The sequence below is a fragment of the Pelophylax lessonae genome (genome assembly GCF_965119305.1).
Source record: "Pelophylax lessonae genome assembly, chromosome: 3".
In the NCBI taxonomy this organism is placed as follows: domain Eukaryota; kingdom Metazoa; phylum Chordata; class Amphibia; order Anura; family Ranidae; genus Pelophylax; species Pelophylax lessonae.
Window position 1 is genome coordinate 587632768 of NC_138770.1, and position 22591 is coordinate 587655358.

At 43.9% G+C, this 22591-nt stretch overlaps 1 protein-coding gene across 1 annotated transcript in view; it reads left to right on the forward strand.

The window, feature by feature from the left end:
* The window catches only part of APLF (aprataxin and PNKP like factor), a 472148-nt gene that overhangs the window by 258259 nt on the left and 191298 nt on the right, over positions 1-22591 (forward strand). Inside the window, exon 6 of the mRNA XM_082250272.1 lies at positions 1858-2003. Within this exon, the coding sequence (XP_082106398.1) occupies positions 1858-2003 (146 nt within the window). The remainder of the gene's footprint in view (positions 1-1857; positions 2004-22591) is intronic.

The following is a 22591-nucleotide window of genomic DNA, read 5'->3' on the forward strand; positions in this document are numbered from 1 at the left end:
CCGTCGATGAACGAAAGAGAAAATGGGATTTTTGTACTTACCGTAAAATCAATTTCTCCGAGTTCATTGACGGACACAGCACCCACCCCTCTATGGAGTTCTAAAACATCTAATACTGCTTGCTACTAAACTGATTACCTATAGCAGAGAGGGGGGTTATATACCAAGCTGAGGACGGCCCATAGGCGTTTTTGTTCTGCCTAGTCCTACTCCTGGAGGAGGCAATATAACCCAGTAGTTAGGATTTATGAAGTGCTGTGTCCGTCGAACTCCTAGAAATTGATTTTACTGTACATAAATCCCATTTTTTGGGGACCAGTGACACCAATACAGTGGCTAGTGCTAAAAAAAAAAAATGCACTGTTACTGTATAAATGACACTGGCAGGGAAGAGGTTATCACTAGGGGTGATCAAGGGGTTAAGTGAGCTCCTAGGGAATGCTTTCTAACTGTGTGGGGGATAAATGTGCTAAGGGAAAAGAGATATCTGTGTTTCAGCTTAGCTGAAACACAACATTTCTCTATGCCTCTGTGACAGAACAGCTGTCTGCCTTGTTTAAATAGACAGACTGCCATTCTGTCATTTTTCTGCATGATCGCAGGTGGCCATCGCGGGCTCCAGACCCGCTAATTGGCTCTCACTGTGTCTGACCACAGCAGAAGTGGAGCTCCGGCACCCCCGAGAACCCCAGCACAAAATCACGTACCAATGAGTGATTTAGCGCAGCCGGGCCACCCTACCGCAGTATATATGCGGTGGGCACTCCGGAAGTGGATAAAGAAAAGCTTTTAAGAGTTTTCCTCTTTCTCAGGTCTGAAGCAATACCTGAGGAAGAAAGGAAAACTCTAGAAAGCTTGTCTTTAGGTGTTAGGTTAGTAAAATAAAAAGGTATCATTGCATACTGCATTACTCTCGTATTTTGTAACCTTATATATATATATATATATATATATATATATATATATATATATATATATGTGTATATACTTATTTTGTTTTTTTCAGTGGTACGATATAGTGGTGAAAAATTACGAGTGCTCCCCCAGTTTTGACTATGGTATCTTATGTGTCCCCCTATATTTTGTTCCTAGAGTCGCCACTGCCTCGGAACAGTTTTCTTTGACATTGAAATATGTGCTATTAGAACTCAAAATTGCAGGTTTGTCAGTGCAACATAACCTCCTACTCTGGCTGCAAAAGGTAGAATTGTTCCCAAATCCTGTAAACTAGCACCTAATAGTATTACTCACCAAAATAGCAGCTGAAAAAAGAATAAAGAAACTATAATAGGTGCATAGTAAAAAAAAACACAATGTTCTAACCTTAGGTATGACTGCTTTGATACGACTGTGTTTCATTCAGTACAAGCTGAACAGGAGAGAACAAACATATCGATACTGGGATGTAACTGGAAAGATATAATTGTGTGCAGAGACCTAGCAAAAGTTCTAACAGATGAAAGTTTTACACTTTGTTTATTCTGCTTCCTAAACGAATTATGTTCTGAACATCATGCTTCCTAAAGTCAGGACATTCATATATATTTTTTTTTTTTATGTTTTTCTGTAGTAATTTAATCCTTTTCACTTTCATTACATGGATATTCTTTGCATTCTTTGAATATTGTTAGCTACAATTGACCTTTACCACCAATGAACAAAGCCTGCATGGTGTATTTTTCACCATATCGATCAGCTTTCCCTTAAACAAGCTGATGCTGTATGTTTAGTTCTTTTTATTTTACTATTACTATTCTTTACTATTTTAATTGTAGGAGATTTTGTTTTTACAAAATGCAGATTTCATCTGAATGAAATAGATGCATTACCTAGCCTAATGTTACATTTAATTTTCAGGAAAGAAGAGACGGAATATAACAGCTGATAGGACAAAAAAAACAGTAGAAAGTGGGACAGAAAAGAGGCAACGGCGTCCCATTAAATCGAGGGATGATGGAGAGAAAGGTGTTATGAAGAAGAGTAAGGTTGCAGAGCAAACAGAGGTAAGATGTTTCTGTAACATTTTGTTTTACTTTTATTTTTTTCATTTATTTATTTTTTGGTGACCTGTACTTTTATTTTTATACTGGCAAGTTTCTGAATTTATTCCAATGGTTTCTATTGAATTTTCAAAAAAGGAAAAAGAAAGTGCTACAAACACTAACAGCAGTGCGGTATAAGGTTAACATTCTACCTAGAATAAGGAACAATGATAAACATCAATAGACATAACAAGCTAGTAAGGTAGAGCTATGACTGAGGCATGTTATGGTGGTAACAACAGGAAAGATATCTAACTGTCATCCTTCCCTCCCCGAACACCCCAGTGGGAGCAAACCTGGGGGGATGGCAACTTAAAATATATCTGTGTCTGTATTAGAGTAGAGAAACACAGTAGAGTAACGCAGAGTCCAGTAAAAGGAAATACACATCAGGTAGTCCTTACATTCGCGAGATTTAGCTGGAGAGCTGGATTAGCATGGGTCATAAATGCAACATCTGTTGTGAAAGGAGATACGATATCACCTGGCCCTGTTCAAATAGGTTACAACAAAATAAGCATGCACCAGGGAACAAGGAAGGGGGAGAGGGGTAGGTAAGGGTGAAGGGGAAACGGGGGCCCAGTCAGTAACATAAGTGTGCTATATTGGTACTACAGAGATAAACTTATATAATAAGGGACAGATTTCAGATTTTGACCGTACATTTGGGATTGACCAGCCAGTAGTTCCATTTAAGTTCAAACGACCTGAGATTGAGGTTTATAAATGCTAATGGTTTTTCCATCTCACATTGGTGGTTAAGAGTGGTAATAGTGTCATTAGGAGAAGGCGGGTTCGGTGATTTCCACAGTAGGAGTTGTACAATCACTATTCTCTTCTTGGTTGGTAGGTCATGAATATTCAGGTGAAGGAGAGCTAGTTCAGGGTTAGGGGTGACACAGTGGCCAGTTATCCCCGAAATTATAGAGAAGATTTTATTCCAAAACTACCTTAGTGATATACAAGACCACATTATGTGATACAATGTACCCCTCTCTCCGCATTGCCGCCAACACAGGGCCAAATGGGAAGGATAACATTTAGAAAGTTTAAATGGAGTGAGATACCAGAAGTGGAGTACTTTCTGCAAAAGTTCCCAGTGATTCATACATTTAGACGAGGTGTATGTTATGGAAAAGGCCTTTTTCCAGTGAGTGTCCGGAAAAGTCTTCCCCAGTATGTCTTCCCATTTGTGAATGATGGTTGTTTTGGAAAAGGAGTCATGGGAATTAAGCATCTCATAGAATAGCGATATTCCTTTTAAGGGGATTGTGGTGTTTTGAAAGAATGCGTATGCTGAGGCTGGTAGTTCTAGGTGTACAAGGAGAGGGCGTTTATGAAGGAAAGACCAGATCTGTAGGTAGGTGAAGTGTGCTTTCGGGGGTAGGCTATAAGGGGAGGATAGTTCCTCAAAGGTATGAAACTAGGTATCCGTGAACATATCTTTCACGAGGGTGAGTCCACTATTCAGCCATACCTTTAGGTCAATATAGGGTATGAAATATTGGAGGGTCATTAGTGGGGTGGGGAGTTTGTACAATGGTTCTATATAGGAGGATGTAAGGATAAAGTCTGATCGTGTCTAAAAAGAGGCTTGGATAGCCGGAGTGGAATAGTACGAAAGTGGGGCCCCCAATAAGACGGCAAAAAGAGAGGACTTGAAGTCTCTTTGGGGTATGGCAGTGGCCTCAACTGAAGACCAAGGCTTGTAGTTGGAGGGGTTCCACCAGTGCTTGATTTGATCCAAAACACAGGCTTTATAATAGGCTGTAATATTGGGGGTCCCCATACCGCCTTGTTTATTGTGGCGCATCATAATTTTGAGAGAACATCTTGGGGGCCTGTGGTTCCATACATATTGGGTAAACTTTTTTTGGACAGAGGTGAGGAATGTACGTGACAAGGGGATTATCAACGTGCGGAACAGGTAGAGGAGTTGGGGAAGAAGGAGCATTTTCAAAGCCGCTATTCTCCCAGCCGTGGATAATTCTTGATTTTTTAGACGGGATAATTGTTGGGGTAGGATATCCAAGAAGGCCTTAAAGTTATATTTATAAAGCTGAGATGTATTTGGGAATAATTGGATATCTAGAAATGGTAAAGAGTGTGTGCACCAGCTGAATGTGTATTGTTCGGTTAAGGAAGCTTGTATGGGCGGTGATATATGAATACCCAATATTTGGGATTTTGTGGCATTTAATTTATAGTTGGATACGTTACTAAATTTGGTCAATAATTTCTGTGTTTCTTGTAGGGACGTTAAGGGGTTGGAAAGCATGAGCATCACATCATCTGCGAAGAGACTTATTTTATGTTCTGTACCAGCTGTGGCCAGACCCGTAATTTTTGGGTTAGTTCTGATACATTCAGCAAGAGGTTCCATAAGGAAGGAGCGTAAAAATTAGTGGTGACAGGGGGCGCCCCTGTCTAGTTCCGTTAGATATGGTTATTGTTTTAGAGTTTATTCCCGATGTAAGAACCCGAGCCGACGGGGTGGAGTATAGGGAAAATATAGCCGACTGTAGCCATCCTTCGATTCCAAATTTGTCAAGTACTAATTGGAGATAGCCCCAATGGACCCTGTCGAATGCCTTCTCCGCATCCAGAGATAGGAGCAGAGAAGGCATTCGCACGGCTCCTGCCCTGGAGATCAGGTTAATGAGGCATCTAGTGCTATCAGGGGCTTGATGGCCCGGAACAAACCCCACCTGATCAGGGTGTATGAGTTGTGTCAAGACACTTTGTATTCTAAGTGCTACTAGTTTGGGAAAGATATTTTTATTTGAATTGAGGAGGGAGATGGGCCTATAGTTTGCAGGGTTGGTCGGATCTTTATTGTGTTTAGGGATCATTGCGATTACAGCTCTTAACATATCAGAGGGAAACGTTCCAGAAGAAAAGGCAAGATCAAAGACAGATTGCAAATAAGGGGCGAGTACATTGCTAAGGCATTTATAATATTCGTTGGAGAAGTCATTCTTCCCTGGGGATCTACGATTGGGTAATTTGTTGATGACCGAGCAAATTTCAGATATATAGAAGGGTTGAGATATAGAGGCTAGTTGGTCACCAGTAAGTTTAGGAAGGTTCACTTTAACTAAAAAAACTCTGAATCAGCTTGGGCGAGGTTTGGGGGGTAGATTCATCATTACGAAGATCGTAGAGGGTCTGATAGTAATCTGCAAAGGCGTTAGCAATATCTTTTTGGTTGGTAGAGCGCTTTGGGACAGGGAGTGGGTGAGAGTAGTGATTCTTTGTTTTATCTGTTTCGTTTAAACCTCATGTTTGTAAATTAGTCCTCAATTCCTGTTTAGAAAAGAATGTCTTGAGTAAGTTGGGAGTCGGTTTGGTTTGATTTGCCTGTTCTCTTTTGGTAATAGTAGTAAGCAATACTTCGATCTGCCTCTCCCTCGGTTTTTTAGCATGGGTAGCCATTTTAATCAATACTCCTCTCATATATACCTTGTAAGTATTCCACAAAGTAAACCTATTCACATCAGAAGTATCATTGTAAACAAACAAATCTTGATGTTCTTGCACTCTTGCAATCTTTTGGTACAGTAACTTGTTCTCTAGGAGAGAGGTATTTAGTCTCCAAAGTGGAGGGGGAAGTTACAGAATGTATCACCAAGTTCCAAGATAATCGGGGCATGGTCTGACCAAGCAATTGTACCAATGTCAGCACGCAGAACATTCTTCAGAGAGCTCTTATCGGTTAAAAAAAAGTCAATACAAGAATATGAGGAGTGCACTGCCGAGAGAAAGGTGAAGTCCTTCTCAGACCCATGAAGACAACGCCAAATATCATAGAGTTCATGTTTGAGAAGCAAAGGGGTAATAGAGTGAATAGGTCTTCTAGATGGGGTGGATGAGTCCATCTCGGGGTGTAGGATAGTGTTGAAGTCACTGCCAATAAGTAATGTGCCTTGTTTTCCTTCCAGGGTTTTAGTTAGGAGTGGGTCAAGAAATCGCCTTTGTTTTGTATTTGGGTCATAAAAATGAAGAAGTGTAAACACTATCTGGTTTAGTTCACAAATAAGGATGATGTATCTGCCGTAGGGGTCTTGAATAGTTTGGATGTGGCGAAATTTCACCGAATGTCTGACTGCGATGAGTACTCCACAAGCTTTTTTGGGGCCATTAGCTAGATATACATGGGGAAAGTGCCAAAAGTTTAAATGTGGACACTTTTTGGCCGCAAAGTGTGTTTCTTGAGCAAAAATGACATCCACTTTGAACACGTGAGCTTCTTTTAGGAGTGCCGCCCACTTGAAGGGGCTGTTAAGGCCTTTAGCATTAATGGACATAAGTTTCAGAGGCATATTCAAAGTTGACTAAGTGCTGTGGTGTGGCTAAGGGTATTTTCACTATGAGTGGATATGTTGGGGGGAGAGTACATGATAGACATGAGGTGCGAAGATCAAAGAGTGAAGCCGTGTCTTATTCAAGTAGGCAGATGTGAATCTTCAGGTTCGTTAGGTGGGACTGCATCGATATCCACTGGAGATGGGAATATCATAGTCGATATGTCAGGTCCAATGGCGGTAAGCTGATCACCCTGGTCAAGGACTGGTTGGAGAGAGGAAAAAGGGGATGGGAGAACAAAACAAATACATACAAAAGTACACGAACAAAATTCGTAAAAAAGAACTCCTGACAAAACACAGGCAAATGGGCAGCCGGAGCTGCTACGGTAACTCGGGGAGTATGGCAGGTTGTTTTTACAGAGTTATTCAGGGGTGCTAACACATCAGAGAAATCACTAAATAGGGGTCTCTGAGATTGCTTTGTCAGTGGCTGGAAACAGTTCAAACAATGGTTCTGAGTGTCCACCCTTTGTGTGTGCTGGAGACAAGCCATGCTGCAGCCCAGGGGAGAACTTATCTTCCTCCTTACGCTGCCTGGTCTTAGCTGGGCTGCGGGTGGTAGGTGTGGAAAGGGGGGGAGGGGCAGCTCTCCTAGGTCCTCCATCTGGCTACTAGTGTGTCTCCCCCCAGTCATCTGCTCCTGCTGTGATCGGGCAGCGCCGCCGGAGCAGGCATCGGCACCATCTTGCCTACCTCGTGGAGCGGCCGCCGGGTAAAGTCTGTGAGATGCTGGAGCGGCTTGTTCGTCTTCCTCCGCTTCGACATCTCTGTGTCCTGGGGTGAGCAACAGCAGGTAAACCCGGGTCAGTGCCTCAGATGCTTCTCCCTTCAGTTGCTATCTGATGTTAGTAGCATGAGGCTAGAAGAGCTCTCTGCTATGCGGCTGTCTTCTCCACCGGCCGGACACACCCCCCCCCCCCCCGCAAGTTTCTGAATTTGTGATAAGCTTGCGTGGCAGCCGCATTGCTATACAATCAGTAAATGTTGTGACCATATACTTCAAAGGTTCAAACAGAGCAACCAATGGCAATATTTCCATTGCCCATTTCTCTGGCATGAAGGTGAGTAAATTGGCACTCTAGCATGAACTCTCTTGTCCACCTTTGCCTCAATTGGGGTTTTCCCTGTATTTGCCTCTGCCAACTGCTAAATACACATAGGAAGAGATTTACTAAAACTGGTGCACCCGGAATCTGGTACAGCTGTGCATAGTAACCAATCAGCTTCTAACTTCAGCTTGTTCAGTTAAGCTTTGACAATGAGCCCTTGTTTACATTGGAGGCAGGTTTGAAATCCTGCGAGTTCAGCTGAACTTGCAGGATTTTAAACCGACATTTTATTGCGAGTTGGGGAATGATTTTAATGACATCTGTGCGGGTTAATGCACAGATGTCTATTGAAATCGCCCCCGGAGTCACCAAAAGTAATGCAGGAACTAGTTTTGGAAATCGGTGCAGCGTCGCACTGATTCGAATGGTGCTGTTGCCGGCAATAAGTTGCGATTTGGCATGTCAAATCGCATGTCAAATTGCCCCAATGTGAACTGGTGCTAAAACCTAGAAGCTGATTTGTTACTATATACAGTTGCTTCAGATTGAGTGTGCACCAGTAAATCTCACCCAGAGAATTGCATATCTAATTTAGAGTAATCAAGAAAGGGCCCTGCACCAACAAGTGTACCAAAACAATAATAAAAAACGTGTGGCTTCTCCTTTAAGAAGTGTGTGTGCACCTACTAAAACCAAATAACATGAAACTGAAAAGGTGGCGCTACACAAAAGTATTCCTGCAACAAGTGTTCGATTATATAGTGTACAATATAAATATATTATGCAAGTAAAAATAATGGAAAACCAGTAATCGTCTCTTTTCAATGGGCTGTAGGTCCCATTTCTTCTATCTGAAAAATCCCTTGGTGTAAAATTGCTCACTCACTGGAAGTAAGTTGACCCCCTAAGTTATAAGGAGGTCAAATGGCGCTTTAGAAGTATGATGCCCTCAAATTGGATCTCTCCATGACTTTGTGGGACCCCAACTATCCAGATATATTTCAAAGGCTACTTGTCTCCATCCAATTAAGTAAGAGCAGTCCAAAGAAAAAAAAAACATAGTGTAATAGATTAAAACTCATCACACATGCACCTAAAACAATACACTCGCATCTAGACTGTGGGGTTTATTTATTAAAGGCAAATCCATTGTGCACTGCAAGTGCACTTGGAAGTGCAGTCCCTGTAGATCTAAGGGGGACATGCAAGGAAAATAAAAAACAGCATTTTTGCTTGCACATGATTGGATGATAGAAATGAGCAGAGCTTCCCCTCATTTCAGATCTCCACCTCAAATCTACATGACTGCACTTCCAAGTGCACAGTGGATTTGCCTTTAGTAAATCAACCCCTGTGTCTGCACGCAAACCCATGTGCCAGAAAGTGCTCGATCATGACAGGTCCTCTTCATGCTGACCCCCTCTGTGTAAAGTGCTTGATCACCTGAAATATTAGACCCTAGACCAAATGTCCCAATAGGCTTTTTAGATAGCATGCTTCTCTCCTCCAACTCTGTCCTCTCCTTATGGGGTTCCAATAAAATGCCTATTATCATCCAATCTCATACCATCAAGCCAGCCAAAAGAACAATCCAAAGAGGAAAACCTCATAGTGTAGTATTTATTTAAGTAACTATATAAAATAAAAAAACACTCACATTTGTAAGGTACCTCTATTGTACCAGCAAAATCAGCCTGTATATGGTGTAAAATTGAAAAGCAGGCTATATAAAAGGTCCAGGTATAGGTAGGGTCCAGCTGATTGGTCTCCTTGAAGTTCCACCACCAGAGAGAGAGAGAGCAACCCCAATCACACTGCCGCTTACCGTCCCACTAATAAAAGAAGGCTCAAAGGTTCCACCAAACTGCTCCTCCAGAAATCCTCAGCGATTCCAGGATCAAGCCAATTAGGTGCGACTCCATACAGATGGTACAAGGCAGACTGATCACTCATATATACCAGAAAAAAGCAAAAAAGAAAACCATAGTGCAACACCTAATGAACCACCATTTAATTTCCTTATGCCAAATAAATACTTACAGGTAATAAGAGTAAAAAGAGCTTATCTGCCAGAAAGTTTTGACCGCCAACGAGATGACCGCTGCTTCACTCCGTAGTGACGTCCCACATCACAGGTCCCGCCCGACGCGGCGTTTCATCCAATGTTAGACTTCTTCCGAGGTGTATATGGTGTGCAAGAGAAGGCGCTGCCACTCCGCTCTCACCAGTCAGCGTGTGCTCCAATTACCAGAAATGTCGGCCCGGACGTGACGTCACATGAAACTGGAAGTGACGATCGTGCGCTCTGCCTCAACATGTTTTGTCAATCGGCATCATTAGAAAGCTCCCTATCCCTCATATCTATTTTGCTTACTTAGTATGGATCTAGAAAAGATGATGTTGATATATAAACTTATTTCATTCTCTCTTTCTTCCCTCTATTCTGTATGTGTTTCTTTATATCCTTTTTTGTCACAATTGTTCTTCAATTTTTTTTTTGTTATTCATCTGCTTCTTGCTCCTTTTGTCTAGAATGAAAGAGCACAATTGATTATGTTTTCAGATTATGTTTATTCCTGAATCAGACAGTTCTATATGATGTACTATGAATTCCATATATATATATTGCTGCTTGTTCTAGGACAGGGCTAATATTTTCATTCTGCTGTTACTATCTTGATGCACTTAGCCCTGAAGCCATTATTAACCAATACAGTCTTATAGGAATGTGTGTGAACTTTCCTTTTAATATCCAATATAATTTCTCCTGCACAGTGGATTTTTATTGAACATTCGTATGTCCATCAGGCACTTCAGCAAAACTCTGATACAGAAAATAAAAGTGATGCTTCTATTAAGAGTGGAACGTGTGTTGAGATAAAACATTTTTGTGATATAATCACTGCATTTATTTCTGTGATGACATGTTTGTTGGATCTGTAGCTCACGTAAACATACTTAGGCCTGTTGCACAGGGATATAAAAAAAATGATGAATTGTTTACTGATCTGAAATTAGATGCATTGTGGTCTATGGGACATTGCACACAGCTGAGTACAGATCAGTAACACAGTGTTGAGTACAGAGCAGTAAAACAAAAATAGGAACATTTTCATTGAGTGTAAGTTTTAGGCCCTTTTCACACGATCGGACCGATGAGGGCCACCCATTCTCCTCTATGGGGAGGCGGATGTCAGCAAACATGTCCGCTCACACCCGTCTGCCCTCCGATCCAACAAGATCCGCTAAAAACAGTCAGATTGCGATATTTTCGCCATCCGTCCAGTGGGTCGGATCAGATGGTATCCGATGAAAACAGACATGCTGTCTGTTTTCATCTGATCTCCCCATAGAGGAGAGCGGGACTCTTGACAGGTCCGTCTCTGCACAGTGAGCAATCCCTGCTGCGCTAGCGGAGCCCACTGAGCAGATCCACCCCATGTGAAAGGGGCCTAAGCGAGTATTACCCTACGTTCATACCTATGCATTTTTTGTGCCTTTTCCGTTAATCAAAATTGCACTACAGTCCATTTACCATGGTTTCCTATGGCACATGTTCACATCTATGTGTTTTTCAGCAAGCGCGTTTTTTGAAAAAAAGTCAGGGACTTTTTTTTCCCGCAGCAGATTACGTTTTGCTTGTAATAGACTTCAATGGAGCCACACCAGAAACGCAAGTGTTGTGTTCTGTGCTGTTTTTGGCTTCAGGTATTTTTTTTTCTACAGCCAGTAAACTCACCAGCATGTTATCCTATGTGTCCATGCACACATAGTCTTTTATAAGATTTTCGCAGAGGCATTTTCTGGCTGGAAACAAAACCCAGAGGTTTTTCAGCTGTAAAAACACTCTAACTGATAAAAGCTTAAAAATGTGGCTATTCAGCATTTAGAAGCGTTTTTGAGCCAAAAGCTTTTGCGGGAGTATAGTTTTGCTTAAAAGAAGCTGAAAAACGCTACTGCAAAAAGTCTGCAAAACTCATTCTACAGCTACAGCAGCTATTGCTACTGGCGTTTTTACAATGTCTAGTGTGCATTAGGTATTATTTAGTTAATCTAGCACAGAGCTACATAACAAATACTGCGTTATTGACTCATATACAGTATCTCACAAAAGTGAGTACACCCCTCACATTTTTGCAAATGTTTTTTCTCTATCGTCCATTGACAGACACAACTCTTATGTTTCCTACACTATAGGGTTATGCTGCGTCTGTCAATGGACTCCAGAGAAAAGGATTTTACAGTAAGTTCTTACCAAAATCCAGTTATATCTTTACATGTGACAACACTGAAGAAATTACACTTTGCTACAATATAAAGTAGTGAGTGTATACAGCTTGTACAATAGTGTAAATTTGCTATCCCCTCAAAATAACACACAGCCATTAATGTCTAAACTGCTGGCAACAAAAGTGAGTACACCCCTAAGTGAAAATGTCCAAATTGGGCCCAAAGTGTCAATATTTTTTGTGGCCACCATTATTTTGCAGCACCGCCTTAACCCTCTTGGGCATGAAGTTCACCAGAGCTTCACAGGTTGCCACAGTGGATGTTAGAGACCTTGGGCTCCTCCACCTTCCATTTGAGGATGCCCCACAGGTGCTCAATAGGGTTTAGGTCTGGAGACATGCTTGGCCAGTCTATCACCTTTACCCTCAGCTTCTTTAGCAAGGCAGTGTTTGTCTTGGAGATGTGTTTGGGGTCGTTATCATGTTGGAATACTGCCCTGCGACCCAGTTTCCTAAGGGAGGGGATCATGCTCTGCTTCAGTATGTCACAGTACATGTTGTATTCATGGTTCCCTCAATGAACTGAAGCTCCCCAGTGCCGGCGGCACTCATGCAGCCCCAGACCACGACTCTCCCACCACCATGCTTGACTGTAGGCAAGACACACTTGTCTTTGTACTCCTCACCTGGTTGCCGCCACACACGCTTGACACCATCTGAACCAAATTAGTTTATCTTGGTCTCATCAGACCACAGGACATGGTTCCAGTAATCCATGTCCTCAGTCTGCTTGTCTTCAGCAAACTGTTTGCAGGCTTTCTTGTGCATCATCTTTAGAAGAGGCTTCCTTCTGGGATGAGAGCAATGCAGACCAATTTGATGCAGTGTGCAGCGTATGGTCTGAGCACTGACAGGCTGACCCCCCCACCCCTTCAACCTCTCCAGCAATGCTGGCAGCACTCATATGTCTATTTCCTAAAGATAACCTCTGGATATAATGCTGAACATGTGCACTCAACTTCTTTGACCATGGCGAGGCCTGTTCTGAGCGGAACCTGTTCTGTTAAACCGATGTATCGTCTTGGCCACTGTACCGCAGCTCAGTTTCAGGGTCTTGGCAATCTTCTTTTAGCCCAGGCCATCTTTATGTAGAGTAACAACTCTTTTTTTCAGATCCTCAGAGGGTTCTTTGCCATGAGGTGCCATGTTGAGCTTCGAGTGACCAGTATGAGAGAGTGAGAGCGATGACACCAAATTTAACACACCTGCTCCCCACCCCATTCACACCTGAGACCTTGTAACACTAACGAGTCACATGACCCCAGGGAGGGAAAATGGTTAATTGGGCCCAATTTGGACAACTTTTGTTGCCAGTGGTTTAGACATTAATGGCTGTGTGTTGAGTTATTTTGAGGGGACAACAAATTTACGCTGTTATACAAGCTGTACACTCACTACTTTACATTGTAGCAAAGTGTAATTTCTTTAGGCTACATTCACACCTGAGCGTAGCGTTTTTCGCGCGTTTTTTACCGCGATTTTACCGCGATTTTTGCGGCGTTTTTTACCGCGATTTTACCGCGATTTTTACCGCGATTTTTGTGCAGGCGTTTTTAGATTGAATAGAGATCAATGGAAAACGCCTGTAATCTGCCCAAAAAGAAGCTCATGTACTTTTTTGAGCGTTGGGCGTTTTGTATACAGCGTCAAAACGCTCAGATGTGAACAGGGGCCATTGAAATGAATAGGATTTGTCTTGTTGGGCGTTTTGAGAGCTGATCCTAGAGCAGAAAAACGCCCCAAAAACGCCCCAAAACGCCTAGATGTGAACGGAGCCTTAGTGTTGTCACATGAAAAGATTTAATAAAATATTTACAAAAAAATGTGAGGGGTGTACTCACTTTTGTGAGATACTGTATATGATGCCAATGCCAAATGTAATAAAGGGGTATGCTTGCTTCCAGATTCCTTTGTGTAAAGGCTAAGTTCACATTCTGAACATGTTACATTTTAGGAAACATGGTAACGTGGCAAGTAACATGTTACTGATGCAGCAGCCGCCCCCCCCTTCTCAAACTACAAATGATGAGCTCTCTAGGTAGTCCATTTAGGATTCCTGTCCTTCATTAACTACCTGCCCATATGAGGTACAAGCAGACAGCTACACTGACAGTCTGCAGAAGCCCGAGATTGCACCCGTGATCTGCTGATCGCGGGTGCAATGCTTTACAGGCTCCTAATAACATAAGAAAATAAAAAAATGCACATTTATTATTTTTTTTACAAGTGAACTTATCCTTTCACCTTTCAGATATGTGAATGTGGTGCAATAATTCAAACCACTCAAAAGTAGTATAATAATAAAAGGAATTTACTGTATTACAGATGATACAATAGATAAATGCAACATCATTTAAGTCCAGGGGAGCCTGTAATTTCAATTGAAATTCCTGGAAGTGACAGTCCTCTTTCCTCTGCCCTGGGTGAGCTCAACTTAAGGGCTGTACCCACGGGCCAAATATCAGGCAGCACCGGCCGGTTTAATAGAAACTGGTCGACATCTGGCCTCAATATACGACAACTGGGCTTCTATCAAAGGGGCATGACAGGAAAAGGTCTGGCAATTAACATCTGATCAGCGCTCCGCTCTCAGCCAATGGCTGAGAGTGCTGACCAATGTATTCTCGCGGGGATAGTTAGTACAACGTCTCCTCTCAAGCTCTTCAGTTTTTTTCTAGGCTTTAGTCTTTGTTTTGCACCAATATATATACAGTGGGTATAGAAAGGAATCACCCCCCCCCCCCTTAAAAAAATAAAATTTTGTTGCATTGCTGTTTGAAATGAAGACAGATAAAGTTTTTGTTTTACCCAGCTGTATTTACTCAGTGCAACTTATAACATTCAAGTGAAAGATCTAACACCAACATATCAGAAAGCAAACAGAATCACTGAGTTGAAAAAAGGATCACACCCTTCTAAAAACTACTCGATATGGTGTAGCTAATCTTATTCTCAATGGCACACAAAGCCATTTGACTTTCAACTCTGATCAGCTGTGGTCATTTTGATTATCTCAGCATGAAAAGAGCTTTTCTGGAGCATTTCAGTCTCCGGTAGTGCAACTGAATAAAAACAATCAACTATGGATGGCAAGACAATGTTAAAAGATCTCCGGGATAAAGTTGCTGATAGGCACAAGTCAGGAGATGGATACAAAAAAAAAAATTCAAAGGCTTTATCAATACCTTGAAGCACAGTGAAGTCTATAATTACAGAAACTACAGCATCTCTGAAGCAGTTGCAGGAATTCTGACAAAAAATTGTCATTGTGTGCATGTGACAACAATATCACAAATTCCCCCCAAATGTGGATTGTATGGGAGGGTTGCAAGAAAAAAGCCACTCCTTAAGAAAGGCCACACATAGTCATGACTGAGCTTTGCCAAAATTCACCTTGGGGATTCTGAGGCCATATGGAAAAGGGTGTTTTGTTCAGATGAGACTAACATTGAATTGTTTTGCCTCAACGCCAAACTATATGTCTGGCAGAAATCCAATCCAGCTTACCATCCAAATAACACCATTCCTACAGTAAAGAATAGAGGGGGGGTTTCTCTGCAGGGACTGGAGCACTTGTCAGGAAAGAAGGAAAAATGGATGGGAGCAAAATATTGAGGAAAACCATCTGCCCTCTGCCAAAAGTCATCAATGGGAATAAGGTTTACCTTCCAACATGACAATGACCCAAAACACACAGCAAAAATGACCACACAGTGGTTGAAGAAGAAAAAGGTGAATGTCTTTGAATGGCCTAATCAGAGCCCAGACTTAATCCCCATTGAAAATCTGTGGAATATGTTGAAGACTGCAGTCCACAAACTGTCACCATCAAATTTAACTGAACATGGCATCCCAGTCTTAGTCTGTGAGGTTTTATATTGAGTTGGCCCACCTTTTGCAGCTATAATAACTTTGACTCTTCTGGGAAGGCAATTCACAACATTTAGGAGTGTGTCTATGGGAATGTTTGACCTTTCTTCCAGAAGCGCATTTGTAAGGGCAGGCATTGATGTTGGACGAGAAGGCCTGGCTCATCCATGTCTTTATGGACTCTGCTTTGTGCACTGGTGTACAGTCATGTTGGAACAGGAAGGGGCCAAACTGTTCTTTCCCATAAAAGTTGGGAGCATGAAATTTTCCAAAATGTTTTGGTAGGCTGATGCTTTAAGAGTTCCCTTCACTGGAACTAAGGGGCCAAGCCCAACCCCTGAGAAAACAACCCCACATTATAATTTCCCAACCCCCAGTGCACAAAGCAATGTCCATAAAGGCATGGATGAGCGAGTTTGGGGTGGAGGAACTTGACAAGTGTTTTATGTGGAATTAAAAATAAAGTGAAATGCACATTGTTTCTGGGCCCTATGGGTGCAAATAGCATGTGATATTATAAAGAGTAGCAGAATTTATTGTTGGTTGTTCTTTAGTAGTAGGTCATGGTACTAGCAAGAAATTTACAGAAAAGTCCAATATGACCTGAAGAAAATAAGGTATAATTCAACTGGATACGCTAAGTAGTTGCAATGATATATACAGTTTTACTAACACATGACATTCGCAAAACTGGGTTCAGGCATTAGGATTTGTTTTACCCTCCATCGTGAAGGGGTTAAACACCAACACCTTGTTGTTTTTCAGAAAAGGAGCTTTGAATAAATGCAAATGTACATGTTAACGATTCCTACTTGATTTCCACCTTGACTTTGAATTTCATTACCCATAGTCCCCATGCCTGGTGAGAAATAGATTTTATGTTCTTTTATATGGATAATTGTCAGGTTTCCTTGAACCACATTCCTACCCGTTCTGCATACTGCCTTTTGGATTTCTTTTTCTGTTTGACATTCTCCCTGTGGCAGATCTCATACATGTGGCTTCACATCTAGCTAGGTATCATACTGTGAATGTAAACTAGAAGCTAAAAATATGTAAGCACAGAAAAAGCTATTATCTCGGCCACAAATAAAAGCGTTACTAGATTGCAGGTTCTGGTATTGACTCTTGGGAGATGAATCCAGGTGCCTCGGCTTGCTAACCCTGCAGTCTAAAGCATTTAGATGTCTGTTACCCAGTAGCAAGTCTTTGTTGTGACAGGTATCCAGCTTTATTATTGTATCTTTTTTACGTACTTGCTGTGCGCACAAAGAAGCTGCTCTACTTTTTCCTGTCTTTCCTGCAGCCACGTACAGCATTTTTTTTTTCTACCTGCATGAAAAGCTCTGGAGCCAACTTTATTCTGCAGTGTCACCTTTCTAAAGCAAAACTGTACTTTGCCTATCCTATAAGGAACACACACAGGCATTCACAGGGGGTGCCTGGTCACACCCTAATCACTTAGTGCCTATTTCTCTTATTGCCCGGGCTTCCCCCTGTGTTGCACTCCGCACAGTGCTGCTGCTGCGATGATATTTCAGGATGGGGAGCAGGGGAAGGGGCAAGTCAGTATGTCATTTACCAGCCCCTTCCTTTTCTAAATTAACATAGTGATCACACTTACTGTGTTCATTCATAGCTGAAGCATAGTAAAGTGTTTTACATAGTAAATGTTTACTATGCTTCAGTTTGTGAATGAACAGAAAGTCGCTCAGCAAATAGCACATCCCATTCACTCACTGTCCAGTGCAATGGAGGCTGCAGAGAAAGACGTGTGTTTGAGCTTTGGGGTGCACATCCTAATGTAAAAGGTTGCGCACACCTTTGGGAACACATACTTGCTTTTCTATGAGAGCACCCCTGCCACCCTGTTCACCTGATAGAGCCCCTTGCAAAATCCTTGTTTAAGTTACAGCCAAGTACTGGGTCTGAGCTTACACAAGACTAGGAACCATCCTCCTGCCCTCACATGGAAATACCCAAGCCTTGCAGTTGGCTGCACTGAGAACATCCCAAATGTGAAAGGTACAATGTTCCCTTGTTCTTTTACCAGTAATTCTTATGACACTGAGGGGTGGTTTACACTAGGAATCACACAGGAACACACTGTGCGTTGCTGTGTGATTCACATGTTGTTCAGTGTGTTGCGATTTAATCCCATTGGTTTTGAATAGGCTCAAATCGCATTGCACCACACCAAAAGTAGTACATGCACTACTTTTGTAAACACACTTCAACTGGATCAAAGGGTATTTCTGTACCATGTGACCTGGTGCAGACAAGTGCACTGCATTTGCAACTAGTGTTTGGGGTTTTGTTAACTTAACATTGACACTCGCGGCAAATCCCAACTACAGTGCATTATGAACACTGTGCCGAAAATACAAACGGAACGTAGGTTTCCCACACCGTGTTCTGGTATGAGCGGGGGGCCTAAGGGCTCTTTCCCACAGTCCATCCGTCACACGGACTCTGTGGGGGAATCAGATGGGAACGGACCGTCGGTCCGTTCTCATCCGATCCCATTCGATCCGATCCGCTGGAAGGATGGAAAATCGGGTTTACATCCGTCCAGATTTGACAGATCGGATCGGATGTCAGCGGACATGTCTCCGCTGACATCTGATGCCCCATAGAGATGCATGGGGTGACCGTTCAGATCCGCCAAAAAAACTGACAGGTGGATCTGGACAGTCCGCCTGTGTGAAAGGGGCCTTAGGCAGTTTACTACAATCGACACAAAAAATTTGTAAAACATCTGCGCTTAAGCCCCGTACTCACGTACCGATCGTCCGCCGAACGATCGGCCGTCTTTTGTCCAGGGCTGTCGTGTCTGTTGAAAACTGCAAAAGACTGCACACGAATTTTGTCGGCCAACAACAGCCGACTGCAGAAGTGATGTCATGTGATGGTTAACTTTCCTTGTCTTTTTTCTTTTCTGAGCATGCCCAGTCTTGCAAATCTGCTGTCTGTCGGCCGAAATCTGTACTGACTGGCGAACAATTGGCCGTACTGGTGTCGGCATACAAAAATTTTAATGCTTGCACGACAGATTCTGTTCGGCCGAAAGTGCGCTGTTGGCTGTCGGAAGCATCATACTAACAAGCCGAAAATCGGCCGATCGTTCGGCGGCCGAACATTTTCGGCCGACAATCGGTACATGTGTACGGGCCTTTAGACTATGAAATGTTAAATGGACAAGCGGCCAGCACTTTGTTGATTACAAATAATAACATCAAAGATATAGCCAGAATACAGCGCTAAGGAATGGAATTAAAACATTCAAAAAGATGCAATGAAGATGATCAGTTGATAACGTAGAATCCCCACACCAGCTTTTGTGCGATGGATGTACTCACACACCTAAACCCAAAGTGATAAGGTAAATCTGCTTACCAGAAGGAGTAGACCCCAAGTCAAATAAGCAATGTTAAAAAATAAAAGTCAGATATAAATCAAAGTTTCACCTGGTTTGCAAGCGATGGCCTCTCATCTGTGAATCACTGCCTTGCTCTGGGAGAGTCATCAAACACTTCCAAAAAGACATGCACCTCCAGCGATACAATCATCAGGTTCCTTCAGATATTACCTCCTAAGGCAGATTTCTTCTGATCCACTGAGCCATCAAAGATAACCATAGCCCATGTTCACATTGGTCTGATTTTACATGCGATTTGACATGTCAATATGTATACATATGTATACATATACTGTATATGTATACAGAGGCGTACCTAGGGTCTCCAGCGCCCTTGGCGAGGAGCTGTATCGGCGCCCCCCCCCCCCCCCGAGAGAGAGGGGTGACAGAGAGAGAGGGGAGAGAGAGGGGGGGTGAAAGAGAGGGGGGAGGGGGTGACAGAGAGAGAGAGAGAGAGGGAGGTTACAGAGAGGGGGAGGGAGGGGGTGACAGAGAGAGAGAGGGGGGGTGACAGAGAGAGAGAGAGAGGGGGTGGCAGAAAGAAAGAGGGGGAGGTGGCAGAAAGAGAGAGGGAGGGGGTGGTAGAGAGGGGGGGTGGCGGCAGAGAGGGGGGAGGGGTGGCAGAGAGAGGGGGGAGGGGATGACACAGAGAGAGAAGGGTGACAGAGAGAGAAAGGGAGGGAGGGGGTGACAGAGAGGGAGGGAGGGGGTGACAGAGAGAGAGGGCGGGGGTGACGGAGAGAGAGAAAGGAATGGTGGGGTGATAGAGAGAGGGAGGGGGTGACGGAGAGAGAGAGGGAGGGGGTGACGGAGAGAGAGAGGGAGGGGGTGACAGAGAGAGAGAGAGAGGGGGGTGACAGAGAGAGGGAGGGGGGTTGACAGAGAGAGGTAGGGGGGTTGACAGAGAGAGGGAGGGGGGTTGACAGAGAGAGGGAGGGGGTGACAGAGAGAGAGGGGTGACAGAGAGAGAGGGGGTGACAGAGAGAGGGAGGGTGGATGACAGAGAGAGGGAGGGGGGTTGACTGAGAGAGAGAGGGGGGTTGACAGAGAGAGGGAGGGGGGTTGACAGAGAGAGGGAGGGGGTGACAGAGAGAGAGAGGGGTGACAGAGAGAGAGGGGGGTTGACAGAGAGAGGGAGGGGGGTTGACAGAGAGAGGAAGGGGGGTTGACAGAGGGAGGGGGGGTTGGCAGAGAGAGGGAGGGGGGTTGACAGAGAGAGGGAGGGGGGCTGACAGAGAGAGGGAAGGGGGTGAAAGAGAGGGAGGGGTGATGGAGAGGGGGAGGGGGGGCAGTAGAGGGGGGGTGACAGAGAGAGGGGGTGACAGAGAGACAGGGAGGAGGAGGGGAGTGACAGAGGGGGGGCAGAGAGGGGGGTGAAAGAGAGAGGGAGGGGGTGACAGAGAGAGAGGGGAGTGACAGAGATGGGAGGGGGTGACAGATAGGGAGGGAGAGGGGGGTGACAGAGGGGGAGGGGGGTAACGGGGAGGGGGGGTGACAGAGAGGTGGAGGGGGTGAAAAAGAGGGAGGGGGTGACAGAGAGGGGGTTCCCGGGGGGCAGGGGGGTGACAGAGAGGGGGAGGGAGCTGACAGAGGGAGGAGGGGTGACAGAGAGAGGGAGGGGGTGACAGAGGGAGAGGGGGATGACAGAGAGGGGGAGGGGTGACAGAGGGAGAGGGGGTGACAGAGGGGGAGGGGGTGACAGAGAGGGGGATGGTAGAGAGGGGGAGGGGATGACAGAGAGGGGGATGGTAGAGAGGGGGAGGGGATGACAGAGAGGGGAAAGGGATGACAGAGAGGGGGAGGGGAGGACAGAGAGGGAGAGGGGGTGACAGAGAGCGGGAGGGGTGACAGAGAGGGGGAGGGGGTGACAGAGGGAGAGGGGGATGACAGAGGGGGACATTTCTTCTAGTTCTTCTGATACTTGAGAAGCCATCCAGGCCTTCCATCGACTGTCGCTGCAGTACATCCATCCACCACTGAACGTTGCCTGGAGCTGGAGGAGCTGACTGATGATGATGTCACGACTCATGTAGGCGGGGGGCGGAGGCGGAGCCCTGTGACAAGGGGTGCCGCTTATATTGCACAGAGCTTCAGACTCCGGACTCCAGAGGAACTGTCAGCCGCCTGGGCTGCAGAAGAGAGCTGGACACACACAGAGCTCCGGGATTGGAGCTGGGGGCGCCATTGACGCAGACTGAACGAAGGAGTGGAAAGTCATTGCTACACTGGCAATGTTTTTGCGCCCCCCCCCCCCTCGGCCTGCGCCCCTGGTGGGCGCCGGTCTGGCCAACCCCTTGGTACACCCCTGCCTGTATATGCATGAGTACACTGATTTGTTTTGTTTGGTTCTCCCAGCTGGTTTAGCCAACCTGCTGCAATACATTGTGCTTTAGGTGGGCAACACAGTTGTTTAGTGGTTTTTGCTTCCACCTAGCAGGGCTAAGGTGGTTGATTCCATTGAATCCCATCCATGGCTCTACTTGTCTACAGTTTGCATGTTCTCCCTGTGTCTGTGTGGGGTTTCTCTGGATACTCAGGTTTCCTCCCAAACTCCAAACACATGCTGAAACCTTAATTGGCTCCTGTCTAAATTGTTCCAAGTATGTGTATGTATGAATGTGAGTTAGGGACCTTTTGATTGTAAGCTCCTTGAGAACAGGGACGGATGTGAATGTGCAATATTTATGTACAAACCCGATTCCAAAAAAGTTGGGACACTGTACAAATTATGAATAAAAACAGAATGCAATGATGTGCAAGTTTCAAATTTCAATATTTTATTCAGAATACAACATAGATGACATATCAAATGTTTAACCTGAGAAAATGTATCATTTTAAGGGAAAAATAAGTTGATTTTAAATATCATGGTATCAACACATCTCAAAAAAGTTGGGACAAGGCCATGTTTACCACTGTGTGGCATCCCCTTTTCTTGTTCTAACAGTCTGCAAACATCTGGGGACTGAGGAGACAAGTAGCTCAAGTTTAGGAATAGGAATGTTGTCCCATTCTTGTCTAATACAGGCTTCTAGTTGCTCAACTGTCTTAGGTCTTCTGAAAACTATGATATGATAGGGGTTCCAGTCGTTTTCTTCTCTACTAATGAAAAGCATTTCTATTTCAGTCAGTTTTTCTGTTGGGAATTTCCCCCTTACTACTTGTGTGATAAAACGTCAACAAGACAGGAAGTGAGGGAAATATATGTAATTGAACCCCAGATAGCAGTAAACATCTGACGGGGTTCTAGCATGTTCCACTACATCCGAAAAAAAGAAAATACACATACTGTATCTAACGTATTATCATAAGCTGTGCGGCTGATCCATTAAAATGGAAGAGAAGAAAAAAAGCACAATTTCAGTTGTATCTTACAGAAACTGATAAAATTCCTGTTTAAGGTTTCCCAAAAAATAAATTGTAAAATCTGATTGGTTCCTATTAGTTACAAATCCACTTCTCTGCATATTTTCAGTTGTCATTTTGAATGTACTGAAATGTCCCGGCAGCAGACATTTTTGCACATTGACTCATATGAATGCACACATTGATCAGA